Here is a 23488-nt window from a genome sequence, read left to right as displayed (position 1 = left end):
TTACCGTACCTCAAACATTATTTCATCTGCAGGGGGTGGGCAAAATCAATCAACCCCTGTTTATTGCATTATCTATTACCCTAGCTCTGCAACAAAGACTTCCTTTGTGACTCATCATTTATTCTAGTTATTTTATTTTTTCAGCCTGTAGTTTGTGGTCTTGCTGTTTTGGACATATCTACCTACATACTGCATTGTGGCATTAATTGGCAAAAAAAACAAAATTGGCAAAAGTTACTTTTGGAGCTTGACTGATTAACCAGCTTGGCTGAATTTAGGTGATCACTTATATTAGTGTGGACATATATGTCTTCTGGGCGTAATAAGAAATTGCTATAATAGACGTATGTTACATTAATGTAGAACAAAGAATTATTGTAAGTAAAGGTTTTTAAAAGTTTTTAGCATTGGCCTCCAAAATCTGCTGCCTGATTGTGACTAATCTTTAATATCCAAATTTAAAAGAACACTAGCAAAAACACTTATTGCCTTTCTTGCTGAGAGTTGGTTCAGGAGATTGATACCACTCTCATTTCTGTACAGTAAACACAAAACAATCGCCAGCAGCCAGTTAACTTATCTTAGCATAAATACTGCAAACGGGGAAACAGCTAGCCAGCTTGGTCCAAAGGTAACAAATCCGCTAGGCTTGTGCTAAGCTAGCCAGCTGCTGGCTGTAGCTTCATATTTACCATAAAGACACGATAGTGGTATAAATTTTGCCATTTAACTCAGTCCTATTAAGCATATTACTGAATATATAATTAGATTTATTTTCGGTCTGTAGTTGCTTAAATGACACTCTTAAACTATTGTCCTCAAGTTTAATCACCTTCCAGGATTACAGTATAGCATAAAACCCAATTATTTCTAGAAGGAAAACCACTTCCCAGAAATAATTAGACAGATAATTGGAATCTGCTGTGCATCAAGGGAACGGGCTTATACACATGGCTCCTCTGCATTACACTTTAAGCAGACATTATTCATTAAACAGAACATTTCAGTTTCTACGTAAAGGTATAGTTTGTCTATAACGGAAGTAGCTTAAGGCAAATTTTAGAACGTAACTTTTACTTGTAGGTAATATATATATATATATATATATATATATATATATATATATATATATATATATATATATATATATTATATATATATATATATATATATATATATATATATATATATATATATATATATATATATATATATATATATATATATATATATATAGTACAGTTCAGGTTTTTTCCATTATAGTTTGGCTTTGATTTAGTGGATGTCTTATAGAAAATAATGAAAGTCCAAAGCTAGTTGGGGTTCAGTGACTGGGATAAATTTGCCATATGTGAATGCATGCTAAAAAATGTTGACGTAAACTACAAGCAAAACTGAAAGTAGAGAGTGGAACTGGCCGATTGTTTTGGTGCGTGATATACTTTGTTGGTAAAAATGCGGTGACCTTGCCCTGTCCGAAACTTAAAACGATATCTCAAAAGCTCCTTTTTTTTTTAAATTTCTGTTTAAAATAGGTGGACGACATCTTAGGCGAGGAGAGCGACAACGAAAGTGAGGGCAGAGGGAAGGAGAAGCCAGGCAATGAGGAGGTGGAGGATGAAGAGGAGGAGGAGCAGCCTGGACAGATAGCAGGAGGAGGGCCCGGGCCTCAGGCGCTGAGCATGGAGCAGAGGATCCAGACACCATCCAGTGAGACCAGTCTGCCCAGTAGTGTGCCAAGGTGAGACACAGAACAGAAAGCAAAACAGGGTTCAACCAAAAGGATTGTCCACATCAGGCGATTAAATCTAGAAACTGACTTCCCAGTCAGGAAAGAATCTCTTTGTTGTAATTTATTATCACGCTGCTGCCTTTCCCCTGTGCTCTGTGTCGGGGCTGAGCTTCTCCACGCGCGCACACACACACACACACACACACACACACACACACACACACACACACACACACACACACACACACACACACACACACACACACACACACACACACACACACACAGAGTAAAGTCAGTGGACAGCAGATCAGGAAAGCCACAGTGGAGATGACTCAAGTTGGCGTCAACTACACTCGTTACTGTATGCGCAATAACATTTTTGTAAGTAAAAAGCCAATAATTTATCAATATACCTGTTCAGCAAGCATTGGCATGTAGAAAGCAATATTTTAATCTGTTCTGTCTGCAGTCTCTCATCCTCCGCCGCTATTTTACACACACAGCGTGCTAGCTCCGCTAATGGAGAATTACAATCAAGCTAAAAACGTGCAGCCTAACTGTTCAGCTTAGTTTGCCACGTATCTTAAAATCTGGCACATTCCTGTAAACTCCGCTGCAGAGAAAAACCGTGTGCTCCTCTCTCTGCCGGCAATACCTGGAGGCAGTGAATCACAGCAGCAGAGGGAAGAGGAGGTGGACAGGAGGAAGGACTGATACTGACTGATGTCTGAGTTCTTCATTCTTTCTAAACTTCACTCAGTGTTTCAGATTTGTTTCCAGGGAGATATTGAGTTTGTATAACGACTTTGCTGTTTTTAACTTAACTGTTGCTGCTTTAGAAAAACATTTAGCTATATTTAAAATATTCAATGCTGATCCTGTTCTGAATATTTTAAATGTTCTTTTTTTTTTTAAAAAAGCATTTATTTAGTAATGAAAGACAACCAATAAGAGTATCGACAAAGAACCAAACCGATAAGGAGTATTGATGAGTAGTAGTATTGATAAAATCCTATCAATACCCATTTGTCCTACTATTTTTTATATGCAAATGTTTGCTGCTTCGCTTTTCTGACACTGTGTTGTTCTCACTCTTTATTATTTCTAAATTAATTAATCATGGCAATCAAATTTAGTCTTGTTGTTATTTGATACCCACTAATGAATAAAACTATTTTTTGGACTTGATGCGAGTAGATTTCTGACCCACATGCTGGAAGAAAACCTTAACATTCAATAATCCACCTTTCTATCTTCTATCTATCTTCAGCAGCCCTTCAAAGGTAAAATGTGGTACATGGATATCGTATAACTCTCTATCTCTCTCTAGCGGAAATATTTACCATTGCATGTTTTCTTTATCAGTCCTATCCTGTCCTCAGTCTTGGCACTCTCTTCTTTCACTGTTGATCCACTACATCTTGCAGAAACACCTCCGGGTGAGAAGGATCCTTAACTTCAATTGCAGTTGGCAAGAATCTAAATCCATTCACAGTCCTTGCAGATGCACTGTGTATTTTCAGGTCTTACTTCTCCAATGACTATTATCATAACATACCAATTCATCTGTGCAGCCGTGCCGAAGCCAGACGGTCTGGTTCGTCGCCATGGAGACAAATTTCAAACAGACAGCAGGCGGTCGAATAGTTGTGAACATATGAGAGTCTCTTATTGCTGAACGACAGGCCTGAGTTGAGCCGCGCTGTTAGATTCAATCTCTCCTGATAGATTATTTTGTTGTCTTTTGTACATCCTTGGCATGTAATGTGAAATGTTCAGTAATGTATCTCTCTAATACAGTGTGAGTTTCATACTTAAATAATTGTTTTTTGCATGTTTAGAATCCTTATTTGTCAGGCTTTGTCCTCTATAAAGCTACTGTTGTGGCCCTATAGAGGACAGATCCTTATCAGTGCTCTCAGTTTAGCGTTGTCTGCATCGCCAAGATGCAGTTGTGTTGTATCTGTAGTAAACAGAGTGGGTTGGTCATCTGTAAAATGTTTTTATTTTTTTTAAATGTCCTCTTATTTAGTATAATGATATACTGCCACACAGTGTTTTGCTTACCGCTGGTATATTTAATTTACCTGTCTGTTCAGCCTTCATCAGGTATATGGGTACATAGAAAGAGAGAGAGAGATCACAGAAATTAATTGAACAGGTGCAGGGGTAGAAATTAACACCCGCCAAGCGCCAAATCTTGCGTTTGGCGGCCAAATCTTGGAAGGCAGCGTTGGTTTTTGTCGTGTGTCGCACTTAAATTTGTCCCCACTGTACCAAGGGATCTAAAATCATGTAACAGACGGATTAGGGGCGTTCATTAGTGGTTGTTTATGTTAATTTCTGTGTCTGATTGGCGTACATATGTAAGGGGGTGGGCAATTTAAGTCGGGAGCCATCAAGTCGTGCTCGGGGTACCTGGAGTGTTTTTAGCATTTAGCTAGCTAGTTACCACTATAACGTGCATACCTGTCAACCCTCCCGTTTCCCCCGGGAAGAATGAGACTGAAGCAGAGCATAAAATAAAATAAATTTACGAGGAGGTTTAAGTTGAATGATAAAGCATGATTAAGAGTGAGCAGTGATGAGATTTAAGTTGAATGATAAATAAGCATCTTGTAAGTTTATAAAACAATTTACTGTTATGTCTTAAGTACATTTTATAGCAATACATTTATTTTGCTTCAAATTTGGTGTCGTCTGGTGTCGTCTTTAAGATTATATTCGACAGAATACCTTATTATCTCCGTTAAAAGTACTGTTTACGTGACATAAAAAGGCAAGTTATTTTTTTGGGCCAGTAAAAAATATGTTTGGCCAGTCCCATTGGCGGGTGAGCCAAAAAGTTAATTTCCACCCCTGAACAGGTGACACACACTCACATTGCTCAGCTTTGGAAGGTGATAAACTTTCACAGCCTTTTTAACTGAATTAGTTTTGCCAACCAGTAGCAACGCTGGAGAAAAGCAGTCAAGTTGAAATAACATTAGGAATATGTTGCATGCAACTGCATGTTCTGTTTTTTTATATCCATTTCTCATTAGTTTCTGGTGTAAAAAAAAAGTCAATCTTTCCTTAAGCTACCAAAATCTTTCCTCATAAAGACACAAGGCTCCCTTGCTACACTGAAAGTGAATTCAAGAGCAAGACAGGCTTCTTTATATTGTGGATTTGACCAGCATCTCCAGTTTCTTCCCCGTCGATGCTCTCTCAGTGTTGTGATTCTTGAGTTTTATTAGTTACACCTGAGTTTGACATGTCCAAAAATCAGCTTTAAAAAATAAAAAGATATTTTCAACTGTAACTTCCGAAGTTTTACTGGACAGATGGAGAATAAGAGCCATCACACTTCAATTGGGCAGACAAAAAAATTGCAGCCTGCCGTCTGACTTCTTCAGATAATAGTCCTAATGTTGGACCACTGAAGCATTTTTTCTAGACTTGCGTTTCCTGTCTGTGAGCCTCACTGCTCTGATTGTCAGAGCTTAAAAAAGGACATAACTTGTTTGGGGTGTGTGGTCTTGGTTGTGCCTCAGTATCCATGACTACCCAGGCCCTCAGCAGGCAGCAGCTTGATGATTTTCTTCCCTCTTTTGGACATGTCAGTCTGTCTGTCACCTGGTCTGACTCCTTTGGTTGCTGCTAATGAGTCAAGCCTGAAATACCGCTGCATATTTAGATGTCCAGTCAGGGCAGTGTTGCAGAGGAGAGTCACATGATTAGACAGCTGGAAACACAACAGGGAAGAGTGCAAGGAAGACAGAATTGTGGACTCAAATTGGCAGGTAGGTAATTGGGGTCCTTCCACAGAAAGCTAGTAGTGACATAGTCAAGTAATATCACAACTTACCTGGTCATGACTCTATCTTAAACCACGACGATGCCCTGACAGCGCTTTCTGGTTGTGTGTTGTACTTACAGGTTAAGATTACATTTAACATGCTTGAATGCTGCACTCCTCTGCACCGACCTTGCCTTACTGGTTTGTACTTCCCTCTCTATTTTCTTTCAGATGTGACTTGTAAAAATAACCAAGAAATTGTTCTTCTGAATTTCCGAATCAGTTGAAGTTCTGACTCTTAAGAAATGGGTTTAAATCAGCAACATGCACTAATTGACCAATAAAGCACATCATTTGCAACCGGCCACTTCTGTCCACTACCTTGACTTTTCTCTAACCCGCGTTTTTCTTTGGGAACCCCGTATAAATAAAAGAACTGCAACATAAAAGTTAAAGATTTAAAAGCAGGAAAGACATGCTTGCAAGCTATGTTGTACAATTATACAATGTGTTTTGAACCACGATGTTTGCTAAAAGGAATTTTCTCAAATTAAAAATAATATATAGAATATAAACAATTTATTCATTAGATACAGAGTTAAAATAGAATGGTCAAAATCGAAGTAGCACATGCCAAGATGTCCTGCATTTTGTCTCCTATATGGGTTATGGGTCTTTCTTAATACCCCCATTTCCTATATGCCCACTTCTTTCAAACCCCACACCACCAAGGCTACTCTATTGGTCTAGAGAGGAATTGCTCATTACAAACTGAATGTGTAAAATTGATGGATGCCCCTTTAACACCAGCAAAAAACAACAACAAAATGTTTTTTAATAAAATGTCACAAAACCAGAAATTAAAATATCTCAATCTGTGCTTGCAGCATAATCTATGTCACATATAGCTATTTACACGTTTTGTAAATTTCCAAACAGTTATCGTCACTACTACATCAAAATTTTCATCAAATGTCAAAGATGAGAAGTTTAATACTGTATATCTAACTAGTGAGAGCCTACCTTGAATTTTCTCACAGTTGGAAGTACAGTGTATAATTCTGGGTTAACACAGGTTATAAGCCCTGTACCACAGTTATATAAAGAAGGAAAAAAAAGAAAGTCTGACATCCTCCTCTAACTGTCTGCCAGACTGTGTTAATGTAATTCTCCTGTCTGACAGAGAAAAGAATGTGACTGTATTGTTACCCAGTAGGCCATTAGAGGCAATTTAAGATTTATAGAAGACGTTGTATAGCGGCTTCCTGATTTAGACGTGACTCTGCGGGACCTCCTCTCCTTCGCGAGCTGGCTTAATAGTTGCCGTTCTGTCAGTCTCTGTCCCTGGCTTCACCACTTTCTTGTATTTGGCACAAAATAGACATACATCTGTTGCTAAGATACGGTAGTGATGTGAATGTTTCTGTTTTGTTCATTCAGGATCTGCTCCTGCCTTACTTGTTTCTGTCGAAAGAAAAAAAGAGAAAACATTGCTCTTATTTCTGTTCTCTTCAAGCTTTCCACTGTAATCTATTTACAAACACTAAAGGTAGCTCTTGAAATGCACCCATATCCACATTCACACGATTTATTGTATCTAAATTTAGGAAGAATTTAGGCAACTAACTGCATGCGAATAATGATGTCCTGCTTATTTATAATGTTTCTTTTTCCCAAGTTGAGATGCATCCTACTAAGCATGGATGAATTTACTGTACATCCACAGTGCCAGGTTAGGGTTGTGGGACCCAGGGACCAGTGTTGGTAACCACTGTTTGAGGCAAATCACAATAATTAGCTCAAGAACCTCAACAAACGGATAATTTATTGACCTGCACATCGTGAAAAGGTTTAGTCATTTTTCCGGACAGTTTTTTGTTCTTTAGCAAAAATCTGCATTGGGCTGATTCCAAGTCTGCTGGACTTTTATTTTGGTTTGTTAGTTTGCCAATTAAAAGTCCTTTATTTTGGTGAATCAATTTTCTGCCTTATTGTCTCCATCAAGGCATTTTTGTCCTTGATGTATTTCTCACAGAGCATGGGAGAGCGATGGGGAAGCTGAACAGTCAAAGATTTAATTATTTGTGCAATCTGATGCTGACCTACACTTTTATTTCTAAGTGTTATATTAGGTTTTTGGCACTACTGAGAAAGTATGGTGCTTTAAGAACTCTTGAAACCTATACCCTACTAGTTGGCTTTAGAACCACTCTGTTCTTTATCTTGTAGTTGTTCAAGAAGCATTAAGCTGCATATCAAAAAGTCAAAAGGTTTAATAGATACTTTCCTTTTTTGTTTTTGGAATCAAGGTTCTTTCTTTTTGTTTCCTGAGCCTGTTTGGGGGCCCCATCTCTAACCATATTTCACATGAAAGTCTCCTAATGACGTCCTAATCCTAATGTTTGTGGGTCATGTGTGGATGCATCTTGAGTAGATACATCAGGGCAGAGGTTGCGTTACACTTTCTTGTTGTCATTGTGACAGACAGGGTGGTAAAAATCATGTCATAATCTATTATTCGTCATTTTAATTTCATTTAATTTTAATGAAATAATAACCAGACATATAGCCTATTTAATAGCATTTTATTTTGAAAAATAACTCGATCACAATAACATTTAATACACAGAACTTACAGATTATGCATTTATAAGGGCATGGAGAGAAAAGATGAACATAGACACTTTTATTGCCACCGCACGAGGCAGATGTATGATTTTTACCTCCTTCCCCCCCGTAACATTAGCTGCTGCTGGCTGATAAACATTTTCAGCATTACTTGCTTGTCCTTCACCCTCAGGTGCATCAGTCCCTCTTTTTGCCATCTCCCCCCCAAAATAAATTTTTTTTTCATTTTAAAGTTAAATGCATTAATTTGGTGCAAATGAAAGGCCATCTATGAAGAACTTTGTAATTTATTTAATGTTTTTCCAAAAACCCTAAATCAAAGAATAGAAAATAGAATAAGTAATTTCCCTGACATTCTGTTGTTGTTTTTTTTTTACTTTTATTGGAAACATGTAATATGTTTCTGTGAATATAATACAATTAATCTTATTTCCATACTGTTTGGACACTTTAATTTTGAAAACCGGGCGTTTTCACATGCGTATCCTCCCATTAAATTCAGTAAGTCCGACCAGAGTCCGACCCAATTTGATAAATAATGTTGTATGTGGTTCTCGTATCGCCTAACATGAAGACTTCACAGTTTCCTCAAAAGTCGGAGGCCAAAGTGTCTGAGCGTGCGAGCTTACAGCAGCGCCCACAAAACACAACGTTAGAGTCTGAAATGTTATTATGAGATGTGTAAAAATATTTTCGGTTCATTTTGAAACTATGGTCGGCCACCATGGTCTCGTTAGTTAATGGGAAACACTGCTGGTTGAGGTAGCGCAGTCACATTTGAAGTTGCACTTGTCAGGCGGAAGTGGTTTGATTTTTGCCTTTAAAATGTTTTTACATTGCAGACATAATTGTTTTTTATCTCTTATCATATGTCTCGTAGATCAGGCAGTGGAAGTCTTGGGTTGTAAAATATCAGCCTTCAAATAGGAGGCTTCTTAAATTAAGTTAGTCTTAAAGTAATATGAATAATCGATATTCCTCCCTGGTAGGAACTGCAGCACTGAATGCTTCATGTAGGCATGTAATGAAAGCTGGATCAGATTTTTTTTATTTGTTTTAAGCATTTTCCCTCCTCAAACTCAGCTTGTGTCTTGTTTCTTTTTGCCTTTTAAAATCCTTGTTTTCTTGGACACACTGGTACGCTAACATATTTCCATTTGAAGCCATGATGCAGTTGCATTATGTTCTTTCATTGGCAGGCACAGTTTTTTACCCAAAGCATTCTACATATTTTTTGCTTGTGCTGTATGTTCATTGTGAACAATTGGGGATTCAGTGGCAGATTTGGGGTCCAGTGTCTTGGACAGGAAGAAAAAAGTAACTCTAGTTTTAAATCGTCCTAAGTATTCTGTTATGGATAACAGCTCACTAATGCAGTGTGCTCAGATTCCATTATTATCCATTACACCAATGAAGCCGATCTCAGTTGCATATTATGTACACTTCATGGATTGTGTTGATTACCAGGCAGTTCATTTTGCAATATAAAATTTGTTTTTATCAAGAAGCAGCACAATGGGAAAAGAGGGGAATGTACTTCTTACAATGCACTGGGGAAATGTTTTATACCTACACAGAATGTTTAATGGCTTTCACTGCACAACTTATAAACCATCATCCTCAAATCATATTCGGGGTTTGAGCCAGAGCAAGCCATTGCAACAACAGGCGTTAATGTCCCGAATGGGCAATTTGGCTTACAACAGCAATCAAAAATAAATAGTAATGGAATTCATACAATATAGACATACACACATAGGACAGCACACAGTTAGCGCTAACATCACTGTTGCCATTGTCACTCGTCACCAGAACCATCAGAAAAAGCAGCCAAGAATGGGAGCAGTGCGTCCCATCACAGGCCAAATCTCATTTTGAGCTCGCAACATCCATGGTAGTCAAATGACAATGTCACAGACGGCAGGACCAACTTAATCCCAAACACCAGACTCGGAACGACAAATAAAACAATCAAACATTCAACAGCAGCCTCATTCAAACAAATGAGACTGCTGTTGCAGGTTGCCACAGGTGCAGCGCCCCAGAAGTCAATGTCCCAACACTAGATCACTGATCACTTGTTGATTATGTACGCCTTTGTATTTACTACAATAGCTTTAATGTAGTTGCCCCAATTTGTCCCGTTACGAGGGGTTGGGGAGCACTATACTCCGTTTATTAGGGGGAAGTTCTGAGATTGCATACTGCTGATTGATTGTGGAACTGAAGCCAAACGGCAAACAGAGGCTTTCAGTTGAGGATTAGTGAGTGAAACCTTTGGTGCCATGTGATGCATGGCTCAGGGATTAACTTCAACTCTACACTCTAACCACCAACATTATCACAACTGAATGTGTCGACAGACTGACACTTGTAGTGGCTGCCAGAGTCGGCAGATCCAAGTGATACTCCAATTTTTTGCTTTTTTTGTTTAATCTCGTAAGTAAAGTGAATGGGGTGCCGCGACTAAACCTACAATAAAACATAACCGCCACCTCAAACGTCACTGTAGAAACAGATGCAGCAGTGATGTTGGAAATTCGCAATCAGGGCTGTAATTTTTCAGGATTAATGCAGAATTCTTTATTTTCCAACCTGCACGAAGTACATACTAAATGCTCGGCCAAGGTGATGAGGCTTCAGCTAGGCACAGCCATATTTTGACATACTGTCATTCTAATAGTTTTGGCTGACCAGGCTATTGGCCTTGGTGGAGGTCGGCACTCTCTCAGTACCCTTTAGTATAATTACTGTCTTTTCATCTCTCACCATTAACTTTTCCCATCCATTACTTTCTCTTTTTGTTGTGACATATTACATCACACAGTCTCTGTCATGACTTTTACAGCAATTAGACCCATTCACTGCTCAAACACATTTTCTGTTATCAGTTCTCCTCACTTTTAATTTCCTGTCTCCTCTCTAGGTGAAACACATTCACTCAGATGCTCCATCACTCATCTTTCCTGCACTGTGTATCTCTGGAGTGTATTTTTTTCAGAGAAAATATAAGTGTGAAACGTGTCAGCTTGAGTGAGCATGTTGTTATAACATCGCCAGAGTGGAGGTGATGGCGGAGGCAAATGGGTTGTAAAGTTTTCCATTCAGTTGTCAGAGAGAAAAGTATGAAACTCAAATTGTGTTTCGTCTTTGCTGGATGTCTTTTGAATCCGAGGTTACCTCATTTCCTGTTTTCTGCACTTCATGCATGATCAAACGTGCTGTATTTCTTATTTGTGAAGCTGCTTTTACAACATTTGTGGATAGACGGACCTATATTGTGTCAGTTTGGGAAAAGTGGAGCCTTGCCATGTCCTTCGGTATGTTTACACCAGCACTTTCTTATTAGAGAAAAGGCATTTAATAATTAATTCTTACTGAGATTAAATGAAAATATGATTCTTAGTCAATATAGAATTTTTCATATGTACACGGTAGCTCCGCTTTAATCTTGAGAAGCTGCTGCAGAGCTGCAGTCCTCTATTCATTCAATTTACACTGAAGACCCTTTTCTCTCTTGCTCGCTCGCTCGCTCTCTGGTGCGCATGCGCGCCTGTGCGCCTGTCATTCACCGGTCTTGTGTGAGTTTTGCATGCACGTCAAGGTTCATCGCGGGTCTATTTGAAGTAGCCGGCTATTTAAAAACGATAAAATATTCTTTGTGTGGTTCATCAACGGTGATAAATTATCCAAAAGTCCCGCGAGGTCGGACAATTCAGCATAACACCGGTGAAGCTGGGGCTCGGTCTCTTCAGCAAGTGTTCCACTTCCGCCACTGCACACACACACGCTACGCCTACACATGCGCACAGAAGACCCAGGGTTAGGGTTACAATTGTGGATTTATTTACGCACTTTTAAAAACATTTATTGAAAGGTTTATTCTTTTTACATGTTTATTTACAGGAATAAACGTTGAAATGTGTATTGTAATAGGCTGTATATTAACTTATTGGGAGAAAACTGGTAGTTCTATGTAAAATCAGACGTTGAGCACCCCCATATCGCCAAAATGGCATGATCCTTGTTTCAATGCGAAGCTTCGACTATGAGATTGACAGTCGAATCAGGCTCCGCCCATCGAATCTTCCACTATTGATCCCGGTCTTTACTAAAATTTTACTAAGGCTGTGGTAAACTGTTAATGTGCAGTATTGTGGTCGAAATCATCTATGAACAAACTTTTCCACCTCAAAACATACGCGGAGAGTAGCAGAAACACATGGAGGACGTCAGACGAGACAAATCTGTAACACAGGCTGCTGCATCCCAGTCAGTTACAACGATGAAATAATCAAGGTAAGTTGGTTTAAATATGCAGGGATAGGGCCACATAATCCTGTAGGGACTGTTTAATGATTCAACTATAATTCTAAAGTAAAAAAAAAAATCAATTTTCACTTACTCACACAATTTCATCTCAAAATAAAAGAAAATCTGCCGCAAAATCAGGCATTTTAGGCTACAGCGATCACTAAAACACTTACTAGAAGACCTGAGGGTTTGTGAGGATTTACAGGCCAAAAGCAAATCTGATAAATAGGTAGGACCAAGATAGGTAAGAGGTAAACCAATAAAAAGGATCTTAAAATCAATTCAGAAACAGACGGGTAGCTAGTGCAGAGACTTTAAAATCGGTGTAATGTGTGCTGCCTTTCTAGTCCTGGTCAGCACATGTACAGTGACTACAAAGCCAGTGTGCGTTTACTGACATTACTGAAATGGAAATGAATAAACTTTTTGATACATGATATTAGTTCATTACAATACCTACATCTGCAAACATGACTGCACACATACACTGAGAAAAATGAATACTTTAAATTAGGAATTATAATAAACTAAATAATGAATAATGAGTGATAGGCTCTTATAAAAGTGTGTACAAGTGTGAAAAAAGTTTTTTTGTTCTCGGTCTCAAAAAAAGCTTAAACAGGAATTTACCTGAGCTACACTCTAAGAGGACCTGTGAACTATAAATGTAAACAGTGGCTGATGTTATATTTGATTTGACATGTAGCTGTTTGTTAACTGTGTAAACACATTATCTTTTATGTTGAATTTGATTTAATGTTAATAGTTTAAAAAAAACAAAAAAAAAAACAAGCATGTGTGTGACCGGGATCAGTATGGTACCACCCACTTGATTTAGCTTAGTCTCAGGTAGGTAGTAGGGGTTGGGGCGGGGGGGATTGATTCTTAGATGCATTGAGACGCAGATGGTGCGATTCTGAATCAATTCACAAATGTCAAAAATCGATTTTCTAAAGGTTAATTGATAACGTAATGTTGATTGAACGCAAAAGGCAGAATTCTGCAGTGTGGAGGTGCATCACCTGGACGGACAGTCTGTGGCAAAGAAATCCACAAGATGCCTGAGCGAGAAATCCGACCTGCGCCCTCTGCATTAAAAGCGAGCATGTGGAAGCAATTTGGCTTAAATGAAGTTGAAGGGGGAAAGGACCAGGACAAGAGACACACTATATGCAAGTTGTGTCAAACTAAACTAAAATATTCTTACTCCCGAAAGGAGGAAGAAAAACACAGTACACTCAAAACAGTACTCTGCTACATGCTAACATTTGCAATGCTCGGATATATTCTGGCAAATATAACCTTCATGTTGACTTGCCACATCTCTCCCATTTGTTTACAAGATATGAGAAGCTATGTTTTGTATTTGCAAACCATAACATTTTTTGGCAATAAATTAGCTCCATATATTAAAGCAGCATTCAGGTAGGTAATATAGGACAGTGCTTATCCATAGACAGAAGTCTCTCAGCTAAGGCTGAGAACTGGTCTTCCTAAAGAGAAGCCAGTGTTTAAATTGTGCCCTCTCGTTAATCAAAGGATAGATTTACAGCAGGGCGGCAGAGCATGAAGTCAGATCCTCTTTTTGACTGCAACCACAGTGTGATATCAAAGATGTGCAACAGTGTGAAAGTCGATTTAAACATGAAGGAAACACAGAGCAGCAAAACGCTCAGAGAGGAAACTACCAAGAAGCTCATGCAATTTTTTTTCCACACGCTTCCCTACCTCTCTGCCCTCTCGCTGGTAGCCACTGATAGCTGAACTGTAGTAAAAAGCTTTTGAATTGATTTTTGACTCCGGTGAAGGATAAAAACTGATGATGCTCTACTTACATTTTAAAGATTAATAGTCCTGATTGCCAACTCAACCCCCTTGCTGTTTACCATCCTCCTCATGTAAAGTTTTTGGGAAAGCCTAGAAGGGCTGTTGGCCAGTTATTCCAGTGGGGCCAAGGCTATGGATAAGCAGATGTTGAGAAGAGGCTTTTATTGTGGATGATTTTATGAAATCATTAACAGCAGAGTCGAAGATCTGCAGGCTGTTGGACGAGCCCCCTCCTCCATACTACAACCAAGATTGCAATAATACTCTCATTCTCTATTTTTTACTGCTGCAATGCCTCAGATTCCCCTTTGGGATTTATAAAGATAATTTGGCCTAAAATATTCTCTGAAATCCTTCTGTATTGAAATTGACCCAATCATTAATAAAGTTTTGAATTAAAGCTACAAACAATTCCTTTTGGTTGGAAGCTAAAATTGCTATTATTTTGTATGAATTAACTCCTGACCTGTATTGTTGGTCTACACAGTATTATAAATGATATGTTCGTAACGCAAGACAAGTTTATTTGTAGCCTGTAGCTCATTTCAACTACAAGGCAAGTGCTTTACATAAAACATAAAAGGCTTCACGACAAAATGTAAAAGCAACATAACACAACATAAAAACACATTTAAATACTTACAAGACTGTGGGGTACCAACCTTTAATCTCAAATGTCTTTTGATTAAGTGATATTAACCACTAAATGCTGATGGGGTAGTAGATTTGTTTTTAATAATAGTACATTCTGTAAAATGTTCGAAAAATGTGAACAATGCCCATCACATTTTTTATCTTCAAACTGCTCACTCTGTCTTACATGTCAAATACCCAAGATGTACCAATTACAGTGTTATAAAACTAAGAACAGCAGCAAACTCACATTTGGGTACCTGGTACCAGCAAGTTTACCAACTAATGTATTAATGATCTAATTTTCTTACCAGTATTACCACTTCTCATTTAAAAATAATCATTACATTCAAAAATGCCATTATATTTAACACAAACAGCCACACTAATAACAAAACTGCTGGTAAGTCACTTCTGACAGCTCTGCACTGCAGCCGTTTATGCTAACGATAGCATCACATAGCTTTACATCTCTGACCACACAATTCATTTTTAAGGTGATACACTTAAACAATGATATTAAGTGTAACTGGGAAATAGGACTGTCGCGGTGAAGTATTATCGCATTTTTCATCAAAGAAGTAATTTAGTGCCAAATAGGATACTAAAAGCGTCTGTGTCTGTGTACAGCCTATGGCGATCCGTCCTTGAACCATTAAGCCTCGAATATACTCGGGAGCGGACACGGACAGATGCAGACCCCGCAGACGCGGACTACTTCTGTTTATACTACCTTCTGCAGTCAGTTTGGCAGACACGTTCCATACATGTGCAGTAGCTCGGTTGTTGCCCTGGTAGCGCTAGTCACCACCATAGACTGTATATAAAAAGGTCGCCATGCAGACCGGCCGCAAAAAATGGGAGGCATGCAGACGTCCGACCCCATGCGTACCCCCTCTGACGATTTTTCCATCACGCGGACCCTCGCGTACCCGCGGACACGGAAAGTATAGTCCTTGCCTTGCAGAACTCGTTACAGTTGTGGGACTTTTAAAGCGCTAATTTATTAATTTAACACTCCTTAAAGTATGAACATTGTGGTTGTTGCAGTGCTTGCCACCCTCCGCGGTATTTCAATTTAGTGGATATTGCGACAGCCCTGGTGGGAAATTCCAACAATATTTGAATGTCCACTTGGCACATTCAGACCTAGTATGAAATGCACATTCACTGATAACCCATATAATGAAATAAGTCTTTAAGAATTTAAACAGTAATGTGACACAGCTGACAACTGCATATTATTTTACTACCCTCTATCTCCCCTTATTGGGTTGTAATTGAATGGTTATTGTTTTACACTCAATATTAATATTTCATTCTCTCTTGAATCTGAATCAGAGTTTCAGCTTCATAAAAGAAAAAGAAAAGCTAAGAAAAGGGAAAGTTTTCTGCAGAGACCACAGTTCTGAGTGACCTTACAGTATGCACCAGCCACTCCTGTAAATGTCTTTTTACAGTGTGTGCTTTGTCAGCTTGCACTTCTCCAAGTAGACATGAAGGGTGTTCTTAAGTAACATGGTATTTACGAGTAAGGGACGCCCTTGGGAAATGTTTCACATAATGGTGCATGTCCACTTTTTCTCAGTGCCTGAGGCAAATTTTAAAAATGGGTTCAACTTAATGGGTCACCGTTATTAAACTGAAGGGAATACAGCATAATATAGGATGTATTTGGCCTCTGGCACTTACATAGATTTTGAGCAGTGCTACTATATGTACTGTTTGTGCTGATTTTGTTATACGTTGTTATATTAGGTTTGGATGAATTACCAAAGCTTTCACATCAGTGTCCTTATATAAGGGGTTACCCATAGATGTCTTGAGTACACAAATGAACGAAATGCCGTTTCTCAAGGCCCAGTGTGCTCAATACAAGATCACAATAATCAACTTACAAGACAAGACACAAACACGAACTTAACTACACTAGACAGTCCAACCCCCCATCTGAATCTATACTAATAATAAAAATAAATAATAATAAAATAATGCTATGCAGTGTTAGCTAAATTTATATGAAGTAACATTAAATATCTGCATTTCATTACTACCTACTTGTTTGGATTGTCACAAATACTTACAAGTACCGAGTAGTCACACAGTGTGGAAAATATATCTTTATCCCATTCTTTTACAACCGCATCGTAGCCCTCATAATCGTAATGAGGTGCGTAGAAAATCCCACCCTTGAGATGATGCATCGTGATATTGAATCATTACTTAATATTGAAATGAATCCATGTCAGAAAGTTTTAAGTAAAGTAGCCTAATTAATGTCTGTTATTGTTATTATCACAACACATCAGTGACGTGGAAATTTTATTCATTTTAAGATTTGCTGCTATTGTCATTATTCTAATGTGCTTTATCAGGATGATTGAATAAAATGTAGATTTATTGATTAGACATATTTTTGATATTTATTTTGGATAAATTGGTATTTTAATGAATAAACAAAATTAGTTATTAGATTAATCGACTAATTGAAAAAATAATCGTTAGATTAATCGACTTGAAAATAATCTGTATGTACAGCCCTATGTGTACTTCATAACTGTATTGCCTTAGTGCCCCTGTGGATTTTCTGTCATAATGTCTGGTATGACTGTGAAAAGGGTATTACATTGTACTCTGGATGGAATTAAAAAGCTCCTAAAACGTGTTAAATTTAATTTGATGAACACTGCAGAAACCCATTTGAGGCAGTACAGATGTTGATCTTGTCTGGACACAGTTATAGGCTCTTCTAAAAGTGTGATTGGTGGTCACACTCAAGCCTCCTACAGCTCTTTAAGTTGTATAAGAAGAGTCCATATCTCATTGCAACTGGTGTACCATGGTGCACACGTGGGATGGCAAGGATATGTTACAGGTTGTATTATGCAGCACACCTTGATGAATTTTTCTGTTCTGTATGTGCTAACTGGAATAACCATTAATTTGTCAGCTCTCTCACGCTGTCACCATTACTAAATATCCTGGGAAGGTTCTATTTCCAGCAGCAAGTACAGCCTGTTGTCTTTGGCACGCAAGATTCATTAGAGTAAAATTGCTTGTAACATTGGGCAGTTTGTCAGGAGCGTCAAGAAAATCCACACAGATTACTGCAGAAATCAGTTATTTGTCCTTTGTATCACGCTATCAAGGTGAATCTGTTCATGGTTTGTTTTCTGATGTTGGGCCCTCTCTCTTTCTGATGGTCATGAGCTAAAAGCAAATTAATAGCCCCCAAGACAAACCGAAAACCTTTTGCCTCCCCATATGCACGCTGACACTAATTTACTTTACTTACTTTACTTTCTTTCTTTGATAAAGTGCAGATTTTCACGTTTACATACTCTGACAGCTCAGGACATTCAGACTACACACCTCCACCTTGGTGAATCTTTGGACTGATGACAACATTGTCTCGTCTGAAACTGGCCACTTCATGTGGCACCTAGAACTCTTTGAAAAGGTTTATCATCATCATTTCCAGAAATCATCAAATGTTGTGTCAGTAAGCTGGATGCAGCATGCTCATGTCTGCTAGCCTCATCATTCTGTGATGCTTTATGCAAAAGAACCTCATGGAAAAAAAGAGGCAAAAGATTTAACAAATCTAACTGGACAGAGCTTTCTGTTTACAGGACAGTTTGGATTTTTATTCTGTGGATGTCTTGTGATTTCTGGACAAATAGTAAATTTACAACTATCTCAGGTAGGTTGAAATGGACATGTACATCAGCTACAGTCTCAAAACTTGACCCCTGTTCTGTCATAACATGAGTGTCCGTGATTGAAAAGATAGCCCAGTGGCTATCCTGCCCCAGTGGTAAAGCAGTGTAGATACCGTTGTCATATCCTGCTCTATGGTGAAAAATTAGCAAAGTAACTGATGGACAGTGTCCGTGCTGGTGACTAAGGTGTTAGCTTGCTGGCTCATAGTTGAAGCAAATGTTTGAAAGAGAACTACAGTTCTAGATTTTACACAGGCAATACCGTATAATGAATTGTTTCAATGTGATGTACGGTTGCAACAGACCATACATATAACACCCAAGACATTTTAATGTTACAAAAGCAGTTGATTCCTTTTTTGTGTGTGTTGTGTCTCGAGCAGGGCCAATATACAGTATATTCACAATAAGATATAATCAGTATAATGGGCTGTGTTAGACTGGCAACTTCAAAGCCTTTTCCAACTTTTAATGACAGAGCTATTGCCGTAGTGCCATCAGTCCTACGGGGCAGTTTTGTCTCCATTTCTTTTATTGCAGTTCCATGGAATTATGCTAAATGGAACTAAATGTTAATCAGAAGTCAATTTGGGACATCTGAAATGATGGTTGACTTTAAGTCAAGTTAGTGGAAACATGTTTCTGTGTAGATGATAGAACTGTTGTTAGACAGTATGTATATAAATCATATTATACTTCACAAACTACACTTACATATAACATATCGAAGCAATCAGTACACAATGAAAACCTTTATCACTGAAGTGCACTCCTAGTATCTCACTGACTGTAAACTGTCAGCTTGTTTGTTTGCGGTGAACCCTGACCACCCACCAGAACTCTAATCTCCCTAATTAAATAATAGATGCTTTCACACGGTGGAAGTTCTCCAGTGCCAACTTTTCTCAATAAACAGTTTGTGCAGCTACAGTAAATTACCACACTTGACATTCATCACCTCATCAAATTGCAATGCAACTGCCCCCTCACCGCTTAGCCAATACGTCTTCAGCTGATTTTGTTGTGGCCTGTACATAAGTGGTACTTAGAAAAATAAGATTAAATGAGCTGTCCGCATTCGGTGCAAGATTTAATGTTTGAGAGTCTATTTGACAAAGGACTGTTGACTACACAAGTGAGACACACATACAGACATAAGCACACACACCGTGATTGCTGCTGATGCATTCATGGTGTTTTTAAAGCTGCTCTACCTTCTGAAAACACCTCAGCCTTGCTTGGTAATGGCATGGTTACATAACATGATATGCAGTATTTACATTTTTTCACTCCACTTCATTTTTAAGTAAACATTCAGAAATGGACTTGGGCGAGAGCATATATTTATGATGATCTCATCAAATTAAATTGATTAATGGGAAAAGAAACTTCATCTTGATCTTAAAACGCTCTGCAGTTGCGTTGGGAGAAAATCCTGTAGAACCTGATTATTTAAATCCCACTGCTTATCTTCCTCCTCTTCAAACAGCAGAACAGAAACAACGTGGTCGGGCTGGTTGGTCTCATCAGCATTTGCTGCCTTTTGTTCAGTGCGTGCTTTGACCGAGATGAAAGGAGAAAAATAAAAATATAGCCCATCCTGGCGTTCAGTGAATTGGACTCTCTCGCTTTTTTTCCCTCTCACTCTCTGTCTTGCTCTTTTCTCCCACCCCAGTACTTTTTTATACTCATTCTCCAGGCTATAATAGTTCTGTGTGGAGCTGGCTATCTGGTCTGGCACCCTGCCCGTGTACTAGGGATTAACAGAAAGCCTTGTATATGGACTACATGTTCTCATGGAATGGCTGTCCTTGTTCAACTGCTTTTAATCATTCAGTGTGAAATCTCAATTCCTTCACAGGGCCTGTTATGTAATTATTGCTAGTCTTAATTATTCCTGTCTTGCTCAGGTTATTTGTGGGCTTTATAAGCAGTGTAACACCAATTATCTATCTACAGTATAAAAGCTAAAAAGAAGTCCAATGTTCTGAATATTCCGATTATTTGCCGCCTTGGCACAGTATTACTTTTTTCATACTGAGTTGATTTACAAAAGCCTTTGAATAAAATGTGCAATGAGCCACACATCTAGTCTCTTGTGTTTTGTGACAAATGAGTAAGAGATGCGATTTTCAAAAGGGCAGTTAGAACTTCTTCCAACAATGACTGCTCTATTTAAATTGACAGTGCATGCTGATAAACAGTGAGCACTTCTGTCACCTATCGTTGGAGCTAAATGCACATTGGCTGATATGCATCTTTTCTGTGGCTGCTGAATGTGTTTTGGCCTGTACACAGCATACACTCATCATTCGTGAAGAAGGCAGACCAAAGACAGTACCAAATGTCTTAATTCACAATTTTATCTTGTGTAGATATGTAGTTGTCATAATCTTAGCTCTTTTTTCCCTGGGTTTTGCTTCTTAAGCTAAATACGGGCTTCCCTATTATTTTGATGGAGGTTGCTGAAGGCAGGCACCAATCAGGGCCAGAGAGAAAAAAAAACGTACTTCCACCCTCCCTCTCTGCTCTCTCCGAGGACAGAGAGCTACTTTTCTTGGCATATTACTGCCACCTGTCCATCCGCTGAATAGTGTAAAAACGTTGGCAGGAATGTGTACCACATGCTCGTGTGTCCTTGTAAGCGTGCATAAGAACAAACAAAACATTGACCCACTCATGTTATCTACTGTACCAAGACAACCAAATGGGATTTTAAGAGGTGTTAGTGCATGAATAATACAGTAGTCAGACTGCCATTATTAAGGAAAGCATGATATATTTATATTTTTTGTAATTGATTAACAAATTTCATCATGGTTTGCAAGCAGAGTTTTTTTACTTTTCAAAACAGAGGTTCAAAAGTGCAGACTTTATTGTGTCCCTCCATTGTCTTCAACATACATCTTCAGACTCCAGATTGCAGCTGAGGTTTGTGTCAAAGTAGGAAAAAAACACAATGGGACGTAGTTTCATTTACTTGTGCGTTGGAGTTGTGATTGCATTGTTTTTCCAAATACTTTTCAATACTTTTATTTATTTATTTTTGCCTAATTGTTGTCCATGGTAACTTTGCTGTGACATAAACTATTCCTCTGTGAACTGTACGGGATTTACCTTTTGTACTGGCAACACTGAGAAACAGTTTTGCATTACAAGTCATACATACATGTTAAAAGTCACTACATTTATTTTTGTTTTTCATGTGTCAGTCAGGGATTGTATGCTTGATGCTGCGGTGAACATTTCTTCGTTAAATATAGTTTAATGCTGAACACTGTTGGTTCTTTTAGATTACTGTTTACAGATTACTGCGGCGCACACAAACCTTGTTAACATGGTTAAATGTAAAGGAAATGCTATTAAACACTGAGAGCTTCATTGTGATGTTAGTTTACTTTAGAGTATCTTGTGTTTGGTACTCATTTTCTACTGAAGAAGATGATGATGGGGTTGTAAATGAATAAGGCTGTTATCTCCATGTCTGTATTGTAAGTTAGATTCCATGAGCTTTCCAATTAGAACGTCTGCGCCCAAGGGCCCTGTTGTGGGTAATTGTTTTTAAGGATCGGCTGATACCCTGAAGACTGCTGTAGTGGTGCTGTGTCTCTCCAGTATGAGCTCAAATTATTCTATTTGCATTTATGAAAGCTGTAGTCTTCAACTCGTAGGTAGACATAGTTTAGTTGTTGTACCAGAGCTGCTTTTCTTTTCTTTTCTTCTCTTTTCTTCTCTGTGAAGGCAGAGCTTTCATGTCTGTCCTCTGCTGCAGGGCTCGCTGGCACTTGCTGCACGTTAAATAAACGTCTACCATTACAGCTGGAATTTATGCAGGTGTCTGACATTCAGGTTGAGGGTGAAACAAACAGCCTAATTGAATTTAGCTTCTCACTTAAAACTGTTTTTCCATCTGCAATAACATCTAAAAGCAGCTGGCTGCATTGTCTCCATGTTTTTTTTTTCCTGTGTGACATGCAGTCAGAGCTGCATCTGTTGGACCAGCCTCTGTTATTATGGGATTTGTCAGGTACAAACAGTCTTTGGCAGCTGTAGCCAGCACAGTTGTTTCAGTGAACAAAGCCTCTGTTTCATGCTGTCCAGAGTTTGTATTCAGACCAACTGCTGCTGGAAAGGTGAGTTACAGTTTGTTGAAGTCTCTATAAGGTCAGCTGTCAGATTAGTTAAGGAGGTAAGGAGTGCGAGTGTGCACAGTGGTTACCCTAGACATTTATTGTTGCAGGATTGTATGGGAATGTCGGGTGCTGAGTGGTAGAAACCTACAACTCTTGCAAATACATATATTTTTACCTTTTAAAGCCCTGCCAGTAAATCTGAGTGTCCTATTTCATCCAGCAACTTATCACAGATATATCTCTATCTCTATATATGTTGGCAATAAAATTGCCGTACAAAAGTGTTCTAGATAATTTAGCAATTGTGATTACACATTACACATCTTAGTTAACATAATCATCTTATGAAAAGTATAATGTCCTGCTCAGTACATATCTTTAATGGCCACGTTTCAGTAATCCTGTTGAGTTTGTGTCTAGGGCTGTATTAAATATCATTAGTTCTTTACATTTGAAGCTTCTATTGAGGTTTGGAAACAAAGCTTTGTATGTCTGTCGTCAGACATACATACCTGACAGAGAGCAGAGGAGAGAGATGGGGACAGCAATGTAACCTGGGGCCTCATTATTGAAAAATGTCCTAACTGGCTTTCATCACACGGTTTGAGTAGCCTTTCAATCATAGTATTTCGGTGTTCATGTTGTTCCCCATCTTCACTGTAATTGCCATACAGATGTAACAACAGTGGTTCTGACATTTTTGACAAGTTATTTT

At 38.5% G+C, this 23488-nt stretch overlaps 1 protein-coding gene across 2 annotated transcripts in view; it reads left to right on the top strand.

The window, feature by feature from the left end:
- Positions 1-23488, top strand: part of ctdp1 (CTD (carboxy-terminal domain, RNA polymerase II, polypeptide A) phosphatase, subunit 1) — a 74547-nt gene that overhangs the window by 36375 nt on the left and 14684 nt on the right. Inside the window, exons 12-13 of one of the 2 annotated variants that reach the window (XM_038725196.1) lie at positions 1536-1741; positions 2355-2879. In XM_038725196.1, coding sequence (XP_038581124.1) covers positions 1536-1741; positions 2355-2403 — 255 coding nt within the window. In that variant the 3' untranslated portion in view covers positions 2404-2879. Of the gene's footprint in view, positions 1-1535; positions 1742-2354; positions 2880-23488 lie in introns of those variants that run through there. The other variant, XM_038725195.1, reaches the window with a different exon arrangement.

The sequence above is a fragment of the Micropterus salmoides genome, unplaced genomic scaffold (genome assembly GCF_014851395.1).
Source record: "Micropterus salmoides isolate LMB-PRFRI ecotype aquatic unplaced genomic scaffold, ASM1485139v1 Ms_hic_scaffold_17, whole genome shotgun sequence".
In the NCBI taxonomy this organism is placed as follows: Eukaryota; Metazoa; Chordata; class Actinopteri; order Centrarchiformes; family Centrarchidae; genus Micropterus; species Micropterus salmoides.
Note: the sequence above shows the minus strand (reverse complement) of the source record. Positions and strands in the feature narration are given on the sequence as shown.